Source organism: Camelus bactrianus, chromosome 4 (genome assembly GCF_048773025.1).
Source record: "Camelus bactrianus isolate YW-2024 breed Bactrian camel chromosome 4, ASM4877302v1, whole genome shotgun sequence".
NCBI classification, from domain to species: domain Eukaryota; kingdom Metazoa; phylum Chordata; class Mammalia; order Artiodactyla; family Camelidae; genus Camelus; species Camelus bactrianus.
Window position 1 is genome coordinate 68,741,867 of NC_133542.1, and position 15,974 is coordinate 68,757,840.

The following is a 15,974-nucleotide window of genomic DNA, read 5'->3' on the forward strand; positions in this document are numbered from 1 at the left end:
CCAATAACAGCATAGTGATCAGCATAATAATGAACAGCCAACATTCTGTGACAGGCACTATCACTTAATATGTATCATTGAAGTCTCTCAATAACCCTATGAAGTCGATACCATTTTATAGATAAAGAAACTGACTTACAGAAAAGGATGCTGCTTTCCAAGGTCACACATCTGGCCTGAATCATTCTAAAGTCACTGTTCATTATTAACATGGACACAGCCTTCTAAATCAGAAGGACATGAGAATGGAGTTATCTGGGCAAGGATATCATTGCCCAGTTTTTGTTGTTTTGTACTACTCTTTAATATAAAAAACCAAAATTTAATAAGCATGCAAGATGAAAGTCAGTGAGATAAAAATCTATAAAGAAGACACAAAATTTGCTTTTCTATTTAATAATAACAACAGTGCTCCTGAAGGTAGAAATACATCTTTTTCTTAAAAGTTGAGGCAGTTTAATATATAGTAGTCTCTACTCTAAAATCTGGCAAAACGGAATGCCAATTCCGTTATCGTCTGTTGTACAACTTAGTGGCTTAAAACAACTTTCCATTGTTCTTGTGAATCTGCAGTGTGGACAGAAGTTGGCAGAAACAGCTCTTCTCTGCTCTACATGGGCACCCAATGCAGCAGCACGATGAGGATCTGGAGGATTAGGACCCACTTTTAGGACAACCTAGTCACACGGCTGGCAAGCTGATGCCGGATGGCAGCTGGGAGCTCAGCTGGGGCTGAGGGTCAGGAGCTTCAGTTTCTCCCTTACGTGGGCCTCTTACCTAGGCTGGTAGCCAGGTTCCAAGCACATATCCCAAAAGAAGGTGGAAGTACAGGCATTTATGTGACCTAGCCCCAGAAGTCACATGGTACTGCTAGAGCTACGCTCTACTGATGGACACAGTTACAAAGGCCTGCCCTGTAGGAGACGGGGACATGAACCTCATCACTACGTGGGAGGAATGTCAAGGTCACAATGTAAGAACATGTGGAATGAAAGATACAATTGCAGACATCTTTGGGAAACACAATCTATCACACCAATGGAATGGTTATGTTCAGAATATATCAAAGTTGACTTTTTGTTAATAGTGTTTATTGGTTTTTATTAAGTAGACTTCTCCTGCAAAAAAAGCAATGAGTAAAGAGAAAATAAACTGGAGCTTCTCCTCTGCTGTGATAAAATGAATTCATGGGTCTACAAGTAATTATCTTCAGGGCCAAATGATAGAGAAGAAGAGAAGGACTGTTAGGTACTTCCCAGAATAAAAAGATGAAAAAAATGAGGAAACTGAGCAATTTCTCACTAAAAATTAAACACATTTGAGTTGGAAGCAACTACCAGGAAATTGAGCTTTCTTCATGTACCTTACAATGAAGATTAGGGAAACCTCTTAATTTTATTAAAATTCTAAATTCTAAAATGTATAAATTTTTATTTATTCACTTCACTACCTATTGTCAGTAAAAACCCTTAAAAATGAAATGCATCATGATTGGGACATTGTGCTGCATACCAGAGATTCACACATTGTAACTGTACTTCACTTAAAAAAAAAAATTAAATGCATCAAATATTTTCAGAGTTAACAGGGTAAGGGAAAAGCTGAAGCACCTTCATCCTGTTTCAAACCCTTTCAAGAAGAGTTTACGGGCAAAGAGAACAACAGGTTACATAATAGATGTGGGGGAAAAAAGAAAACTCAAACCCCTGAGGCCTATAGGGAAAAAACAGGGGGTGGCTAGAAACCAAAGCTCTGGGGATCCCACCAGCATGCTATGCGATCTGCTCTTTACACACATTCTTAGACAAAGACTCCATCCTTAAATCACAGTCCTTTCTACACATACTAGGCTCCAAGATATCTAATCCAGTGGTTTCCAACATTTTCAAAATGTTTTTAAGAGCAAAAATTTTGGGACCAACTATATGAAAGTTGTTGTGATTTTATTATCTGTGTACTGAGAAAAATCAGTGAAAGAAGTACCACAAACTCACTGACACCTCTACTAAATGCTACTGGTCTTTTGTTACAGGGGCATTTATATGCAATATCATGTAGATGAGACATTCAATTTAGGTAACATTCTTAGGAAGCATGGAATACATGTCAAGTACTAGTAAATACAAAGTAAACCATATTGGAAAAGACTGAGACTGAGGAATTTTTAAGAACTTCCTTTTCAGGTATGTTACAGTAGGATTTCTCTTGCTGTGTTTATGGTTGGACTCAATAACTAGTCTCCTCCTGTATAAATTCTGTAATTCTCTTATAAATTATTAAAAAAGCATTCCTCTTTTTTTAAACTTACATCTTAATGATTTAAAACTGGTTTGGGGTGGGGAGGGTATAGCTCAGTGGTAGAGCACATGCTTAGCATGCACAAGGTCCTGGGTTCAATCCCCAGTACCTCCATTTAAAAAATAAATGAACTTAAATACCTCTCCCCAAAATAAAAAATTAAAATAAATAAATAAATAAAACTGGTTTGAGACAATCTAGATGCACGTTACTATTTTACAAAAAAGTACAAATCCTCTTACTTGTTGACGACAGTTTTATTATCACCAGCCAGGGGTTACCTCAATAGATAAATGGTTTGCTTATCTATCAGAAAGACAGGCTAATGGCAGCAATTCTAAATATAAAATCTTTACTTTTGGCAGTTATTCTCTAAAAATCCACATGTGACCAGTCTATAGGTTGGAAATTATCACAGTAGTTTAAAAGTTCTGACAGCCACTTTGCAGGCGTTTGGGAAACCACGTGCGAGCACTTTCAACATGGGCTCCCCATCCCAGGAAGGGCTCCCAGGAGACTGCCAACAGGCACAAATGCTTTCAAGGCCCACGGAGTACATGGTGAGAGCTTGAGAGAAAGAAACCCAAATGCAAAACAAGAATATAAAGAATGGTGCCCAGGCTTAGAGTGAAATGTTTCCAAAACAGCCTACAAGTTTATGAAAACACAAGAACCTCTCCTGTTTAGCTTGTGGTGAAGATGGCCATTTCATAGCAGACTGCACCCATGAAGGAACCTGCAGCTAATAATGCAGAAGTTATGGCAGCTTTAGGAGCACTATGGAAAACCAGGAATGAAATAAAGGCCATAAAAAAGACTAGGCTTATGTATTAGACAAGGGTCTCCTGAGAAACAGAATCAACAAGATGTGTGTGTGTGTGTGTGTGTGTGTGTGTGTGTGTAAATACACAGATAGATAATAAGGAATTGGCTAACACAATTATGGAGACTGACAAGTCCCAAGATCTGCAGCTAACAAGCTGGAGACCCAGAAGAGCCAATGGTATGGTTCCAGTTCAACTTTGAAGGCATAAGAAATAGGAAAGTTGATGGTGTAAGTTCCGTTCTGGGAGCCAACGGGCTCAAGACCCAAGAAGAGCAAGGTTTCAGCTCATGTCCAAAGGCAGGAAAAGACTGATGTCCCAACTCAAGCAGTGAGGCAGGAAGAGCTCCTTCTTGCTCAGCCTTTTTGTTCTTTTCAGGCCTTCAACTGACTGGGTGAGGCCCACCCACACTGGGGAGGACAATCTGCTTTACTCAGACTACCAATTCAAATGTTAATCTCATCCAGAAACATCTTAACAGACACACCCAGAATAATATCTGACCAAATGTCTGGGCACCCTGTGTCCCAGTCAAGTTGACACATAAAATTAACCATCACAGCTTACTTGACTAATTTGCCCACTCTTTCCAGACAACCAATAAGGTTGAAAAACTGTTCAAGACCTGGTGACAGGTAACAGACAAAGGAAAACTGATCCTTCACTAGGCAAATACCTTTTGGCTCTTCCCTTAATAAGAGTGAACATGAGTAGGGGACTACCTCTCAGTCTATGGGACAAAAGACCAGATAGTGAGCAATGACTCTGAAGACGATGTGCAAATGGCCAGAGATTCAGTTATTAGCACAGGTGGGAATCACTGCTTGAAAGCAAAATGTCCTTTAATCCCTTTAATCAAAAGACAGCTGCTTCCAAAACACACATACATTAACACACACACACACACACACACACACACACACACATACACACACAGGCCATCAGAGACCTATCCAGAAGGAGAAAAAGCTTAGCCAGGGATTGAGCCCTTTGGGTACAATGGAGCCAGTGCTGGAAGAAAGGAGACTCTCCAGAAAAAAAAAAAAGAAAAAAAAAAATCACAGGCTCAACATAACTCAGCCCTTGTGAAGCCAAGATAATAAGTCAAGCTGCTGGCAAGGGTTGTAGTCATCTCAAGGCTCAACTAATGTAGGATCCCCTTCCAAGCTCACTCATGTGGCTGCTGGCAGGCCTTGCTTCCTTAACATGTGGCCCTTCCCTCAGGCCGCCCAAGTGTCCTCACAACATGGCAACTGGCTCCCCTCTATTCAGGGCTGCCTCACATCACGGCAGCCAGCGATCCAGAGGTAATGATCCCAGAGGGAGAGAGTACACCCGAGACAGAAGCCGAAGTCTCCTTATAACCTGATCTGGGAAGTAACATCCCATCACATCTGCATTCTATTCACTGGAAGTGAGTCACTAAGTCCAGCCCACACTCAAGGGGAGAATTAAGCTCCATCTTTTAAAGAAAGGAGAATCAAAGAATTTGTGGACAGTTCTTTAAAATCACCATAGGGACTAAAAGAATTATTGAGGGGAGAAAGAAAAAAAAAGTAGCTAGTTAAGTTATTAAGACATCAGTGGATGTTCTATTCTCAATGGATTCGCCCAGCCCCCAAGAAGACAGTCCTTGCCTCAAGGGAGGTTTGTGTTTGGTTTCTGAAAATGTGAACTCCTTGAGGAGATTACGCTGAGGGAAGGGTGGAAAAACAGTGTCTTTGAGGGCAGAAAGGTAGAAACAAGAAGAAAAAAGGGAGTAATTTAACTGGAAAGGGGAAGTAGTTCTTTGGTTCTTACAAAAAGAGGGGGCTTATAACTCCACCTTCTAGCAGTGCCCTAGATGAATGACAAGTCTTTGCAGGGAAATGGGTGTGTGCTGTACCTGGGAAAACGGAAACCTTGAGACAAAAATCCCCACATCTGGCAAATGTGCTTGTGCCTCAAGTTAGCCGTAAGGATTAGAGCCACCAAACATCAACATGCCCTCTTAAATCAACTCGCTTACCAGTCAGAGGCACAGTGCACTGAAAACCAGCCAAATGAAATTACAGATACTAATTACTGTGACTTCCTAACATTTAAGGGAAAAAAAAAGAGGCCTTGATAAAAGTGCACACCACTCCTACTCTTTCAAAAACAACAACAACAAAACCTGAATCTCATCAAGTCTCTAGAAGTAGTTCTAACTATCAACTTAGAAGACACACAGGGAATAGAGAAACATGCCAAATGATACCATGCGGACAGAGCCAGCAAAATTCAGACTATGGAAAAGCTGGTCAGTGTTTGCCAATTCGTCAGCAGGGACAGAAGGAAATTTTGGGGAGTGATGAAAATGCTCTATATTATGAGTACAGTGGTGGTTCCCCAACTGTGTGCATTGTCAAAATTCACAAAACTGTACACTAAAATAGGCATACGTCTTCATTATAAATTATATCATAAATTATACCTCTACCTTTTAGAAAATTAAAAATTCAGATTGTGGGAAACTTTTAATAGCAAGCATGTTTTCTTTAACAAATAAACATCATGGAGAAAAAGAGACAGAGTAGGGGAACTATACATTTAAAAAAAAAACTTAAGATCTAATCAACAAATTCCGAGTCTCAACTTTATCTGGATCCTGACTTAAGCAAACATATTTTTTTAAGTGATTAGTCAACTGTGAATATCTGAACATTGATGAGATAGTTAATGATAAGGAAATATAAATTTTTAAGTTATTGTTAATGGAATTGTGCTTATGTGCTTTAGAAGAGTCCCTATCTTTCAACAATACATACTAAAATATTTACAGATGAATAATATGCATAGAATATGCTTCAGGTGGAGTAGGGGGGTATACAGATGAAATGGGATTGAGTTGTTAATTATTCAAGCTGTGTGATGAACAATTCAGGTTCACAGCAGTATTTTAAGTTTATCTGTATTTGAAATTTTCCATATTAAAAATATACATACATACATACATACATAAAAGTAGATACAGCACCTGAGAGGCTAGCTAGCCTACTTCACCTTCTTCTGACTACTCCTGGCTTCCCACCCCGCTGGGAGCCCTTGAATTATTGCCAAGGAACCTGTAGGCTCTTTTTGAACACCCCTGAAAACCACCACTCGAGCTAGCCTAGGTTTAATTCTTGAATAAAATATTGTCATGAAAATGCTGAATGATTTGACCATGCTCTCATTGGTCCCCATAGAGTCTGCTTTTACAGAATTGAATTCTTGCATTTTGCCCTAGGTTTTCACTGACACATGCTACAAGAAACAGCTTTACTGAAACCACTGCCTTTCTGTAGGGATGCTGCTGAGACAGACACTATTCCAAAGAAGCTCTGTAAGTGGAGGATAGTCCTGTGTTTCAGTGTAGATTAGAAGACATTCCCCTAGTTTTCTCCATAACTACCTGTAGAATTTCAGTTTCTCACCAAAGAGTGTACTATTTGTGTAGAGATCTGTCTCCCAGAGATAAACACTACGTGTTTGATGACTACCTACAGAAAGACTGCAGTGGACAGATAATCCACACGACAGAACATCCAAAAGACAGGAAGCTGTTTGGTCTGTTTCCACACCATGCCACTCTAATGTTCTACTGCTTTCTGCACATTCCACTCAACATGGTCTCTGAGTCATCTCACTCTTTTTAACGACTTAGATCACTAAGTGTCTGCTGATGACTTCTAAATTTGTATCTCAAGCCCTAATCTCTCTTCTCAGCTGCAGACCCACATTTTTATCTGCCTGGTTAAAGATGGTACATTGAAACACTTTATACTCCTTATAGCCAAAATAAACTCATAATCTTACCCTTCCAAACTTGCTCCTGTATCTGCTGTCTCAAGTAGACATGTTCTCTTCCAACCTACTATTCAAGCTAAAAGCTCCTCAAGATACTGTGAAGAAAAGGAAAAAGCAAGCCATAGACTGGGGGAAAATACCTGCAAAACATATACCTGATAAAGATTTGTTTTCAGAATATACAAAGAACTCTTATAACCATATAAGAAGACAAAAAAACTGATTTTTAAAAAATGGGTAAAAGATTTGAACAGGAAATAACAAAAGAAATTGTAGGAATGGCAAATAAAAACATAATAACATTACACACCTCCAGAATGGCAAACAATGGTGATGGTTTCAAGAGGATACATAAGTGTCAAAATTTATCAAATTGTACTCTTTAAACATGTGCAGCTTGCTGTATGCCAATTACATACATCAATATAACTGCTAAAAAGAAAAAGAATACCAAGTATTGGTAAGGATGTGGAGCAAATGCAATCCCATACATTGTGCTACTGGGAATGCAAAACAGTACAGCCACTGTGGAAAATTGGTGTAATTTCTTAAAAAGCTAAACATACACTTAACCCCAAGACCCAGCAAGTCCACTCTCAGCCATTTACTCAAGAGAAATGAAAATATATGTTTGCACAAAGACTTAACTGTTCCTAACAGTTATACTCACACTAGCCAAAAACTAGAAACAAGACAAATTTCCATCACTTGGTGAATCGATAAATAAATTGTGGTAAAACCATACAATGGCACTAAGCAATAGGAAGAAATTAACTACATTACAAACAATAATATGGAGGACTGGTCTCAAAAGCATTATGCCAAGTGGAAGAAGCTAGACACAAAAGACTATATCCTAAATGATTTACTTATATGAAATTCTAGAAGACAAAACTATAGTGATAGAAGAAAAAAAAAAGATGAGTGGTTGCCACCGCCACAACTGCAAGGAAACATGAGGGTGTGTTTGCAGGGGGAGTGCAGGACAGTGATGTTCTGTATCAGACTTGCAGTGGGTGGTTACACAACTGTATACCTTTGTCAAAACTCCTCAGACTGTATACTTAAAATTGGTGGATTTTATCATATGTAAATAACACCTCATAAAACTTGATTTTTTTAAAAACACTGGAAGGAAAAGCAAAATTAAAATCTTTAAACTAAGGATAGCCACAGCTATCATTTACTGAGCTCTTAATGTATGTCAGATAACTGTATTTTACATTATTTCAATAAATCCTCTCAAGAAGTCATTCATTGAATCATCCAACAAAGAGCTACTGAGCACCTATTACACGTGAGGCGCTGTTCTAAGTGCTAGGACTAGAATAGTAAGGAAAATAGACAAAAATCTCAGTCCTCATGCAGCTTATATACCAATAGAGGAGAGTGATAATTCTACAAGGTGGGTACTAACATTACCTGCATTTGGCAAAATAGAAAACAGGTTTAGAGGTTAACTACTTTGTCCAGGAGCCCAAATAAGTGTTAGGAAGAGCTAGGATTCAAACTATAGCTCAGGAATCTTCAACCTCAGCATCACTGACAATTTGAGCTGGAGAATTCTCAGGCTGGGAGGCTGTCCTGTACGCTGTAGGTGTTTAGCATTCCTGGACTCCACCCACTAGCTGCCCCCAGTTGTAATAATCAAAACTGTCTCCAGACATTGCCAACTGCCCCTGGGAGGCGAAATCGCCTCTCGTTGGGAACTACTGCCTAGCTTCTAAACTGACAGGCCCAAGCATTTAAAAACATCTTTCTCTCCACATCTAACACTGTCCTGGTTCAGGTCCTGAATCCAGCTCACCTAAGACTTCGTCATTAGTCAGTTCACATGCAGGCTCTACTTTCTGTCATTTCAAAAGGCATGCTACTGCCAAAATTCACCTTCTAAACCTTCAGGGCCTAGATAAAATGTCTGCGGAAACTGCCCTCACTGCCAGTATGAAGAATTACCATAAACATTATGTATACACACAAAGTCAATTACGCCATCTCATCTCTGTGTGTGTATCTTCCCCACTAATACACTAGCTACTCCCCAGCAGGGGCCACACATCATTCATGTCTATATCCTTAGTATCCAGAACTAGAAAGCATTAATTCAAATGCAATTCAGACAAATTACATACACCACCAAAATGTCTGGATCCCTTTACTTTAAATACATCACACACACAAATCATACAGTAAAGCTTTAACCAACAAATGGGTCTTCTTCCTAACAGGGTCTGAAAGGATTCTCCAACTCGTAACACAAACTTTATTAACAAGCATACTGAAGTTTTCAGAATTTTCTAAAACCACATAGAGATCAAGTTCCCTAATCTTAAAACTCCTTTCAGTCTAGTACAGTTTATCAGGGGCACTAAATAGTACATATCATTTTGGACCACCGAAGTCCTATCCCATACTAACTCCCTCTCACCACCAATTCATTTATTAGTTCACTACGGTTTTATTGAGCACCCCCTCATTACAGGGGTACAAAGATGAACTATGACAAGGAAATAAACATTTTAGTGGGGGGAAAAGACACAAAGAAATGATAACGATAGGGTATGAGTCACTTATCTCAAATTATCTTAGTTCTTCTTAAACTGTCTTACAGTTTGATTCCCTAGGAATGTTCTCAGAAGATAACTCAGCCACTAACTGATATCTATCAAAACGAATGACTTAACAGTAACTATCCTAAAATAAAAATCATATTTTGGCAACTGTTTTCCAAAATGGAATTGGATATACAGTATAATAGTCAACAACTCTACACAAAAGGCCAATTTAAAGGGATACTTAAGGCTACATTCAGCAATTAATTCATCTTGCAGTGTTCACCAGGAAGCTGTATCATTTGATATCGAGAATTTTATGGCCACAGTATACAAGTCATAAAAACGGCTATAAATAATTTCTGGCTACAACCATTACATCCTCTCTCTATAATCCATCTTCAGAGTTTTATCTGGCCCTTATTTTTTCTATTTTTAGAGCAATCCCAGAGCTGTTCTCTGAGGAATATCTTGCTGTTGCCCACAGGACCTCTTCTGAGATGAATGCTGGCTGGCCTTTCAGGTCAAAATCCTGACTTGATCAGGATCTGACCTTAGTCAGACATACAGAATACATGCGCTCATGACTCTTGACTGAGAATATAAACTTCAAACTCATTCCTGCCTCATGCTTATCGAGACTTAGTTACAAGAAATGATATTCACGGAGCAAATTATTTAAGGACTTATTCATTCAATAATTCAGTCGAATGCTCTCTACGTGCGAGGCATCATTCTAGGTGCTGGGGATATGCAGAGTCCCTGCAGTTTATTCATCTCTTTTCCTCTCTGAACCAAGCCAAACCATCAGTGAGCAGTATACCTAAATCCAACTGCTTTGGGTCTTGGGAGAACGTTCACTGGAATTACCTAAATCTGGATTGAGACACAATATATGAAGCAGTCTTAAAAAAACACATTAATATATTTATCATGGGGGAGTTTCCCCCTACAAAACCAGTGTCCCCGTTATGAAAACCAGTGAGAGAAATTTTTCTCTCCAAGTCAAAAAAGGTGTGCCTCTCTTGAACATGTGCTTGATTTTACAAGCACCATTAATCAGGAAGTTGAGCTTTATTTTCTCTCTTACTTTTGTCCTAGGAAACTCAGAGCCAAATATGGAAACCACCTATAGTAACTGCACAGTACTTTCTAGTCTATATACTAACTTTGCCACTGATTTTTTATTCTTCTTCTCTCATTTCTTTGCCTTAATCTTTATTTTTAATCATTTAGATTACATACATTTTGAAAAGAGGTTGGAAATAAAAGGTATTTAATAAGTGCTATTTAACCTAAAATTTATTGTATACTTTCTATGTGCCAGGCACTATACTAAGCACTTAACGACCCTATACGAGTTGAACTATTATTATTCCCATTGTACAGATGAGGAAACTGGGGTTCCGAGAGGTTTATTAACTTGCATGTGATTGCATAATTTGTATTTGACAGAACTAGGATTCAAATTCAGCCACAACCACTGCACTTAGGTGTATCTACAGGCTATTAAAGGAGCAAACAAAGTAGAAAAGAGGCAGGTGAGATGGAGAGGGTGGAAAGTCCGCATGGAGGATGTGATGTCTGAGGGAAGTCTTAAAAGGGGGAGCTTGCCAGGGAGCAAGGAGAAAGTATTCCAGAGAGACAGAAAAATCTTGTGCAAGAACCTAAAGCAAAAAGAGAACATAAGTTCTGGTAATGGCAAACAACACAGAGTTACATTCAGCAATTAATTCATTGTGAAGGGGTCACCAGAAAGTTAAGTCATTTAATACTAGACGTTTCAGTAGACCCATTATTGAGAACTTCCATGGCCACAGTACTGAACTGTGGCTGGAAAGACAGGTAGAAGTGAAAAAAGGCAGTCCCTTTTTACAATTAGACTAAAAAGTCTGAATTATGTTCAATAAACAACGGGGAACCACAGAATGAGCTTAAGCATGAGAATTATAAGATCAACTTGCATAGTGTGGTGAATGAATTACAGATTCAATGTAGGGAACCCAGTCAGAAAGCTACTCCAAGAGTCTGGCAGTGGGGAAATGAGAGTTAAACAAGGGCTGTTGAAAAGAAATATAATACAAGCCATGTATGTAATTTTTAATCTTCTAATAGTCATGTTAGAAAAGGAAAAGAGTGAAAATAATTTGAGTAAAACTTTTACTTAATCCAATGTTCCTAAAATACTATTTCACAATGTAATTAATATAAAAATTAGTGATCAGAAATTTGACACTCATTTTTTGCACTAATCTGAAATCTGGTGTGCTTTTTATACTTAGAGTACATCTCCCTTAGGACATTAAATTTTCACTGGAAAAATTTGACCTGTATCTAGATTTCATAAAATTTACAGATGAAAAAGTTGCTTCACATACCCAAGTTGTTCCAGACATACTTAAACATTTTCCAGTAAGTATCAGTGTTTAAATTTAAATTAATTATAATTAATAGTATTAAAAATTCAGTTCTTCAGTTGTGTGAGCCACATTTCGAGTGTTCAACAGCCACATATGGCTACCATAATGGACAGTATAGGCCTAAACAGTGACAAAGGAACTTCGGCCACTGGCAACTTCCACCAACAGCATTTCACATCTACCTACTGCCAAGGGCTTCTGTGTATTAACATCAGTAACTCTGTAACATCAGTAACCAGTAACTACTGGTCACAGCCTCACTACTGAAACTTACTCTGTCTAGTCAATGCCTACATCTGTGAAAAAGGAATCTTCTAATGACTACATGGACTTGCTATGTAGTTCCTGACACATGGAAAGTGCTCAGAAATGTCTGTGGAATGGACGCACGCTCTTCCTCATTACTTGCTGCAGACTACTTAAGCCCTTTGTCTCTGTTTTCCTATGGTTCAACTGTTTATTTGACTCTATGTACAACGGAAAAAGAAAAAGCAATAAGAAAATCTATTTTCAATGGATTATTTATTAGAAGTATTATAGTATAATGGTTAAGAGCTTAAGCTCTGGAGTCAGACTGCCTGGATTCAAATCCTGGTTCTATCACTTATTAGATGTGTGATCTAGGGTAAATGCTCAGCTTCTCTTGTGCCTTATTTCCCTCTTCCTCGGGGTGCTTCAAGAATTACAGAGGATAATACAAATAAGGACTTGCACATCATTCTTGGCACATAGTAGATGTTCAATAAACATCAGTTTTTAAAACAGAGCTGGTGCAAAAGTTTAAATTAGGGTTTAAGTAAAAAACTAGGACTTCTCAATTACCCACATCTTTTTCCAATATAATTTTAGATAACTAAAAAAAAAAAAAAAAAAGCGTACAGGTAGTATTTTGAAGTCCTCAAAAAAGAGATCCTACAGATAGCTATATTCATTAAGAAAGGAGCTAAATAAAAAACTTCACCTACTGACAGTGTGTAATTATGCAGTATAGCATAGGTGCAGCCAAGCAAATGGAAAAACACGAAGCAAAATTAGGAAGGCATTTTGCCTTACCTGCTTTTCCGTTTTCGGGGTGGTTTCTCCACTGTGCCAGTCAGTCTACAGACCAAACAGATAATATGATAACTAAAAGTAACATACAAAAACACATCTGAGAGCCCTACTGTGCCAGTCAAGAACTCGATGCACCACCCTCTGGAACAACAGGCTCGCTAAGCCCATACCTGACCTTACAAATGCCTTATGCTGTTCTCCCATCTACCAAGACCAAGTAATCCTGGTACTCACTATTCCTCTAAATGTCTGCTTAGCCCAAACCCTGCTCTGCCTCCTGGTCTCTCACTCCATCCTCAGCTCCTATTCGTCAGAGCCTAGCTCCCCAAAACCACCCACCACCACCTACTCATTGTCTGCCTCAGCACCCCCGCAAGCCCCTCCGGCTTCCTCTTCCCCCTGCCCACTACCTCCGGACCGAGAACTGCCCCTCCGAACCCCGCCCCTCCAGGCCCCGCGCCCCCCGCATTCCACGGCCCCTCCAGCGGGCGCGCGCGCCCTGCCACTCCCGGCCCAGAGCCCCCAGTCTCACCCCTCGGTGCCCCTTCGCTCACACGCCCCTCTCACCCTGCCTGGAGGATGCGATCACCGCCCAGCCCGCTCCGCCGCCCCCAGGCTTCCCCCGAATCCCCCGCAACCTGAACCCCCGCCCCTCCAGTCTCTGCGCCCCAAATGCTTCACGGCCCCAAGCTGCTGCCCCTGGGCCCGCTCCCGCGCCCCCGCCCCATCTCCAACCCCGACCTCCACCCAGCCCCTGCCCACCTGGGGGCCAGGCGACTCCGCGGCTGCTGGGGCTGCCGGGCTCCTCTGACCATCCGGCTCCTGCTCCGCCGCGGGAGCTGCTCCGGCGGCCGCAGGGCTCGCTCGGGAAGCTGAGGCGGCGGAGGCTGGAGTAGGCGGAGAGGCGGGAGGAGGGCCTCGCGCCTCTGCCAGGCTTGCCGTGGGGCCCGCCTCCCCCGCGCCTCTCCTCGGCTCCTATTGGCTAGAGCTGTAGGGTGGCCAACAGCCTGGTGGTCGATTGGACGCTCCGGCCGTCACATTCCGCCACCTAGAGTTTGGTTGAGACTGCAGGTGGCGGCGGAGGTGCCTTAGAGACTGCTAGCAAGACCGGGGAAACCTAAGTGCCACCGTGCGGACGAAAGCGGAAACTGCACCTCCGGAGCCAGACACCTGCGGGCAGGTTCTCCCGGCTCTGCGTCCCGCATCCCACACACCTGCTGGCGCCCCGCAACGCTGCACCACGCCAGTACCAACACCAAGCACGACAATTTCCCAAACTCCTCAGGCAGGTGAGACAGTGAGGCAAGTATCCAAAATGAGCTTCATTTTGAACCACCTCATATCCGGTCCCTGACTACACCATGCTGGAATGGTCAGAGCCCACAGATACCCTTCACAGAGGATGCAGCAAGAAAACTGTAAGAATCTATCAAAATAAAGCAGGGTTTAGATACTCAACCCTCTGCAGAATAAGTCACAAGCTTGGGTGCAGGCTTCCAAGAAAGCAAGTGATTTTTTAAATTACCATGAAAGGAAAATCAACCTTGCAAACAGAATTGATGCCATAACTAAAAGAAATTTGTTCCGTTTTCTAAGGCCTAAATAGAATTGACCCCGGAATGTGCTGCTAGCCATCCTGTGATACTGCAGATGACTGTGAGTTCCACTCCAGCTAATCAATTTTAGAATAAATTTCCTTCCATTTTTAGTGTTGGTGACAGACCTAGGCATGCAAAACTACCAGCACATGAGCACAATTAAGGTTCTCTTCTACTTCAACAAGGTCAGCCCTGAAAATAAGACATAGCTTATTAACATATTAACAAAATTCCTCCTGTAAGGTGGAATCCCCTTCAGCCTTTCTGCATTCCTGTTTAGTTTGTTCCGTAGATCCCTGGCATCTATTTGGAGCTGGGAGGAGGCATAAACTTTCTCTTAAGCTCCTTCCATTTTATTATAACACATTTTTATGCATCACTAATGTGACAGCTTACAGTTGTACACACCAAAAGGTTGGGGACCAATCTCTTACTGATCTTCACATATGGCAAAAATAAGAATACTTCAGTTTTTCACAAAACCAAATTTATTTAGTGTAGACAGCTGTCCTTTACCCTGAGAAGGCTCTTTTTACATCTTTAATTTTTAAAATGACCTTCCTTCTATTAAATTATAATGATAAACTGTAATGGGATTTTTTTAATGGCTTTGGCAAGGAAAAAAATTGAGCATGTTGGCTCCCAAAATTAATATTTTACATAATCCCCAAATCACAGAACCACAATCGCCTCAATCCCAACCAACAATACCCACGTTTATTATCACCAACCCAGAAAAGGGAAAGAACCCCAGAATAATTTGTCAGAGAAGACTGGGGAGGAGGAGTCTTGGGGGAATCAACTTACAAGGGTACTAATCTTGAATATCACTCATTATGTTTCTTAAAATATAAATTAAAATCATCTGCCTGGTTTTCAAGGTCTTTCACAATCGACCAGGGCCTTTCCGATACATGGTATTGTCAATAGAGCTACTCTTTTCTTAGGCTTTCCCAAGTACCCTCAAGTTCTATCTTCATATCATGCATGTCCAAGATTTAATAATCTCTGCTTCTGTGCTTTTACTATATAAGAAATGCATACCCCATCATTCTAGTCCATGTTTAATTCACTCTTCCTTTTTTAAGCCTTCCCCAATTACTCCATCCTACGTCAAACGTTTCCTTCTCCAAATCTGTTATACTTACATAAACTACACTATGTCAGCAATCATACATTGCCTTGGATTATTCTTACTTCCCAACTACACTGAATTTGGGCAAACAGTGTGTGTGTGTCCTCAATAAATGGCAGCTTTAGGCCAGGGACTGGGCATTTTATGTGTGCTATTTTTAATCCTGAGATCAACGTTGCATGGTATCCTCCTTCTTTATAGACACAGAATTTTAAGATTTTGAGAACCCAGCTTGCTCAGTGTCGCACAGCTACAAGACCAATATTGCTTAACATGTACTATTA

General features: G+C 40.5%; 1 protein-coding gene across 3 annotated transcripts in view; it reads right to left on the reverse strand.

Annotated features, from left to right (window-relative positions):
- SCAI (suppressor of cancer cell invasion) overlaps window positions 1-14,189 on the reverse strand; it is a 112,645-nt gene extending 98,456 nt beyond the window's left edge. Inside the window, exons 1-2 of one of the 3 annotated variants that reach the window (XR_012506547.1) lie at window positions 13,720-14,189; window positions 12,958-13,002 (exon numbers count right to left, since the gene is read on the reverse strand). Coding sequence is in view for 2 of the 3 variants with exons in the window: in XM_074362216.1 (XP_074218317.1) it covers window positions 12,958-13,002; window positions 13,720-13,772 (98 nt within the window). In the remaining variant the exon portion in view is untranslated. The remainder of the gene's footprint in view (window positions 1-12,957; window positions 13,003-13,719) is intronic. The other 2 variants (XM_074362216.1, XM_074362218.1) reach the window with 2 other exon arrangements.
- Window positions 14,190-15,974: the final 1,785 nt, after the last annotated feature.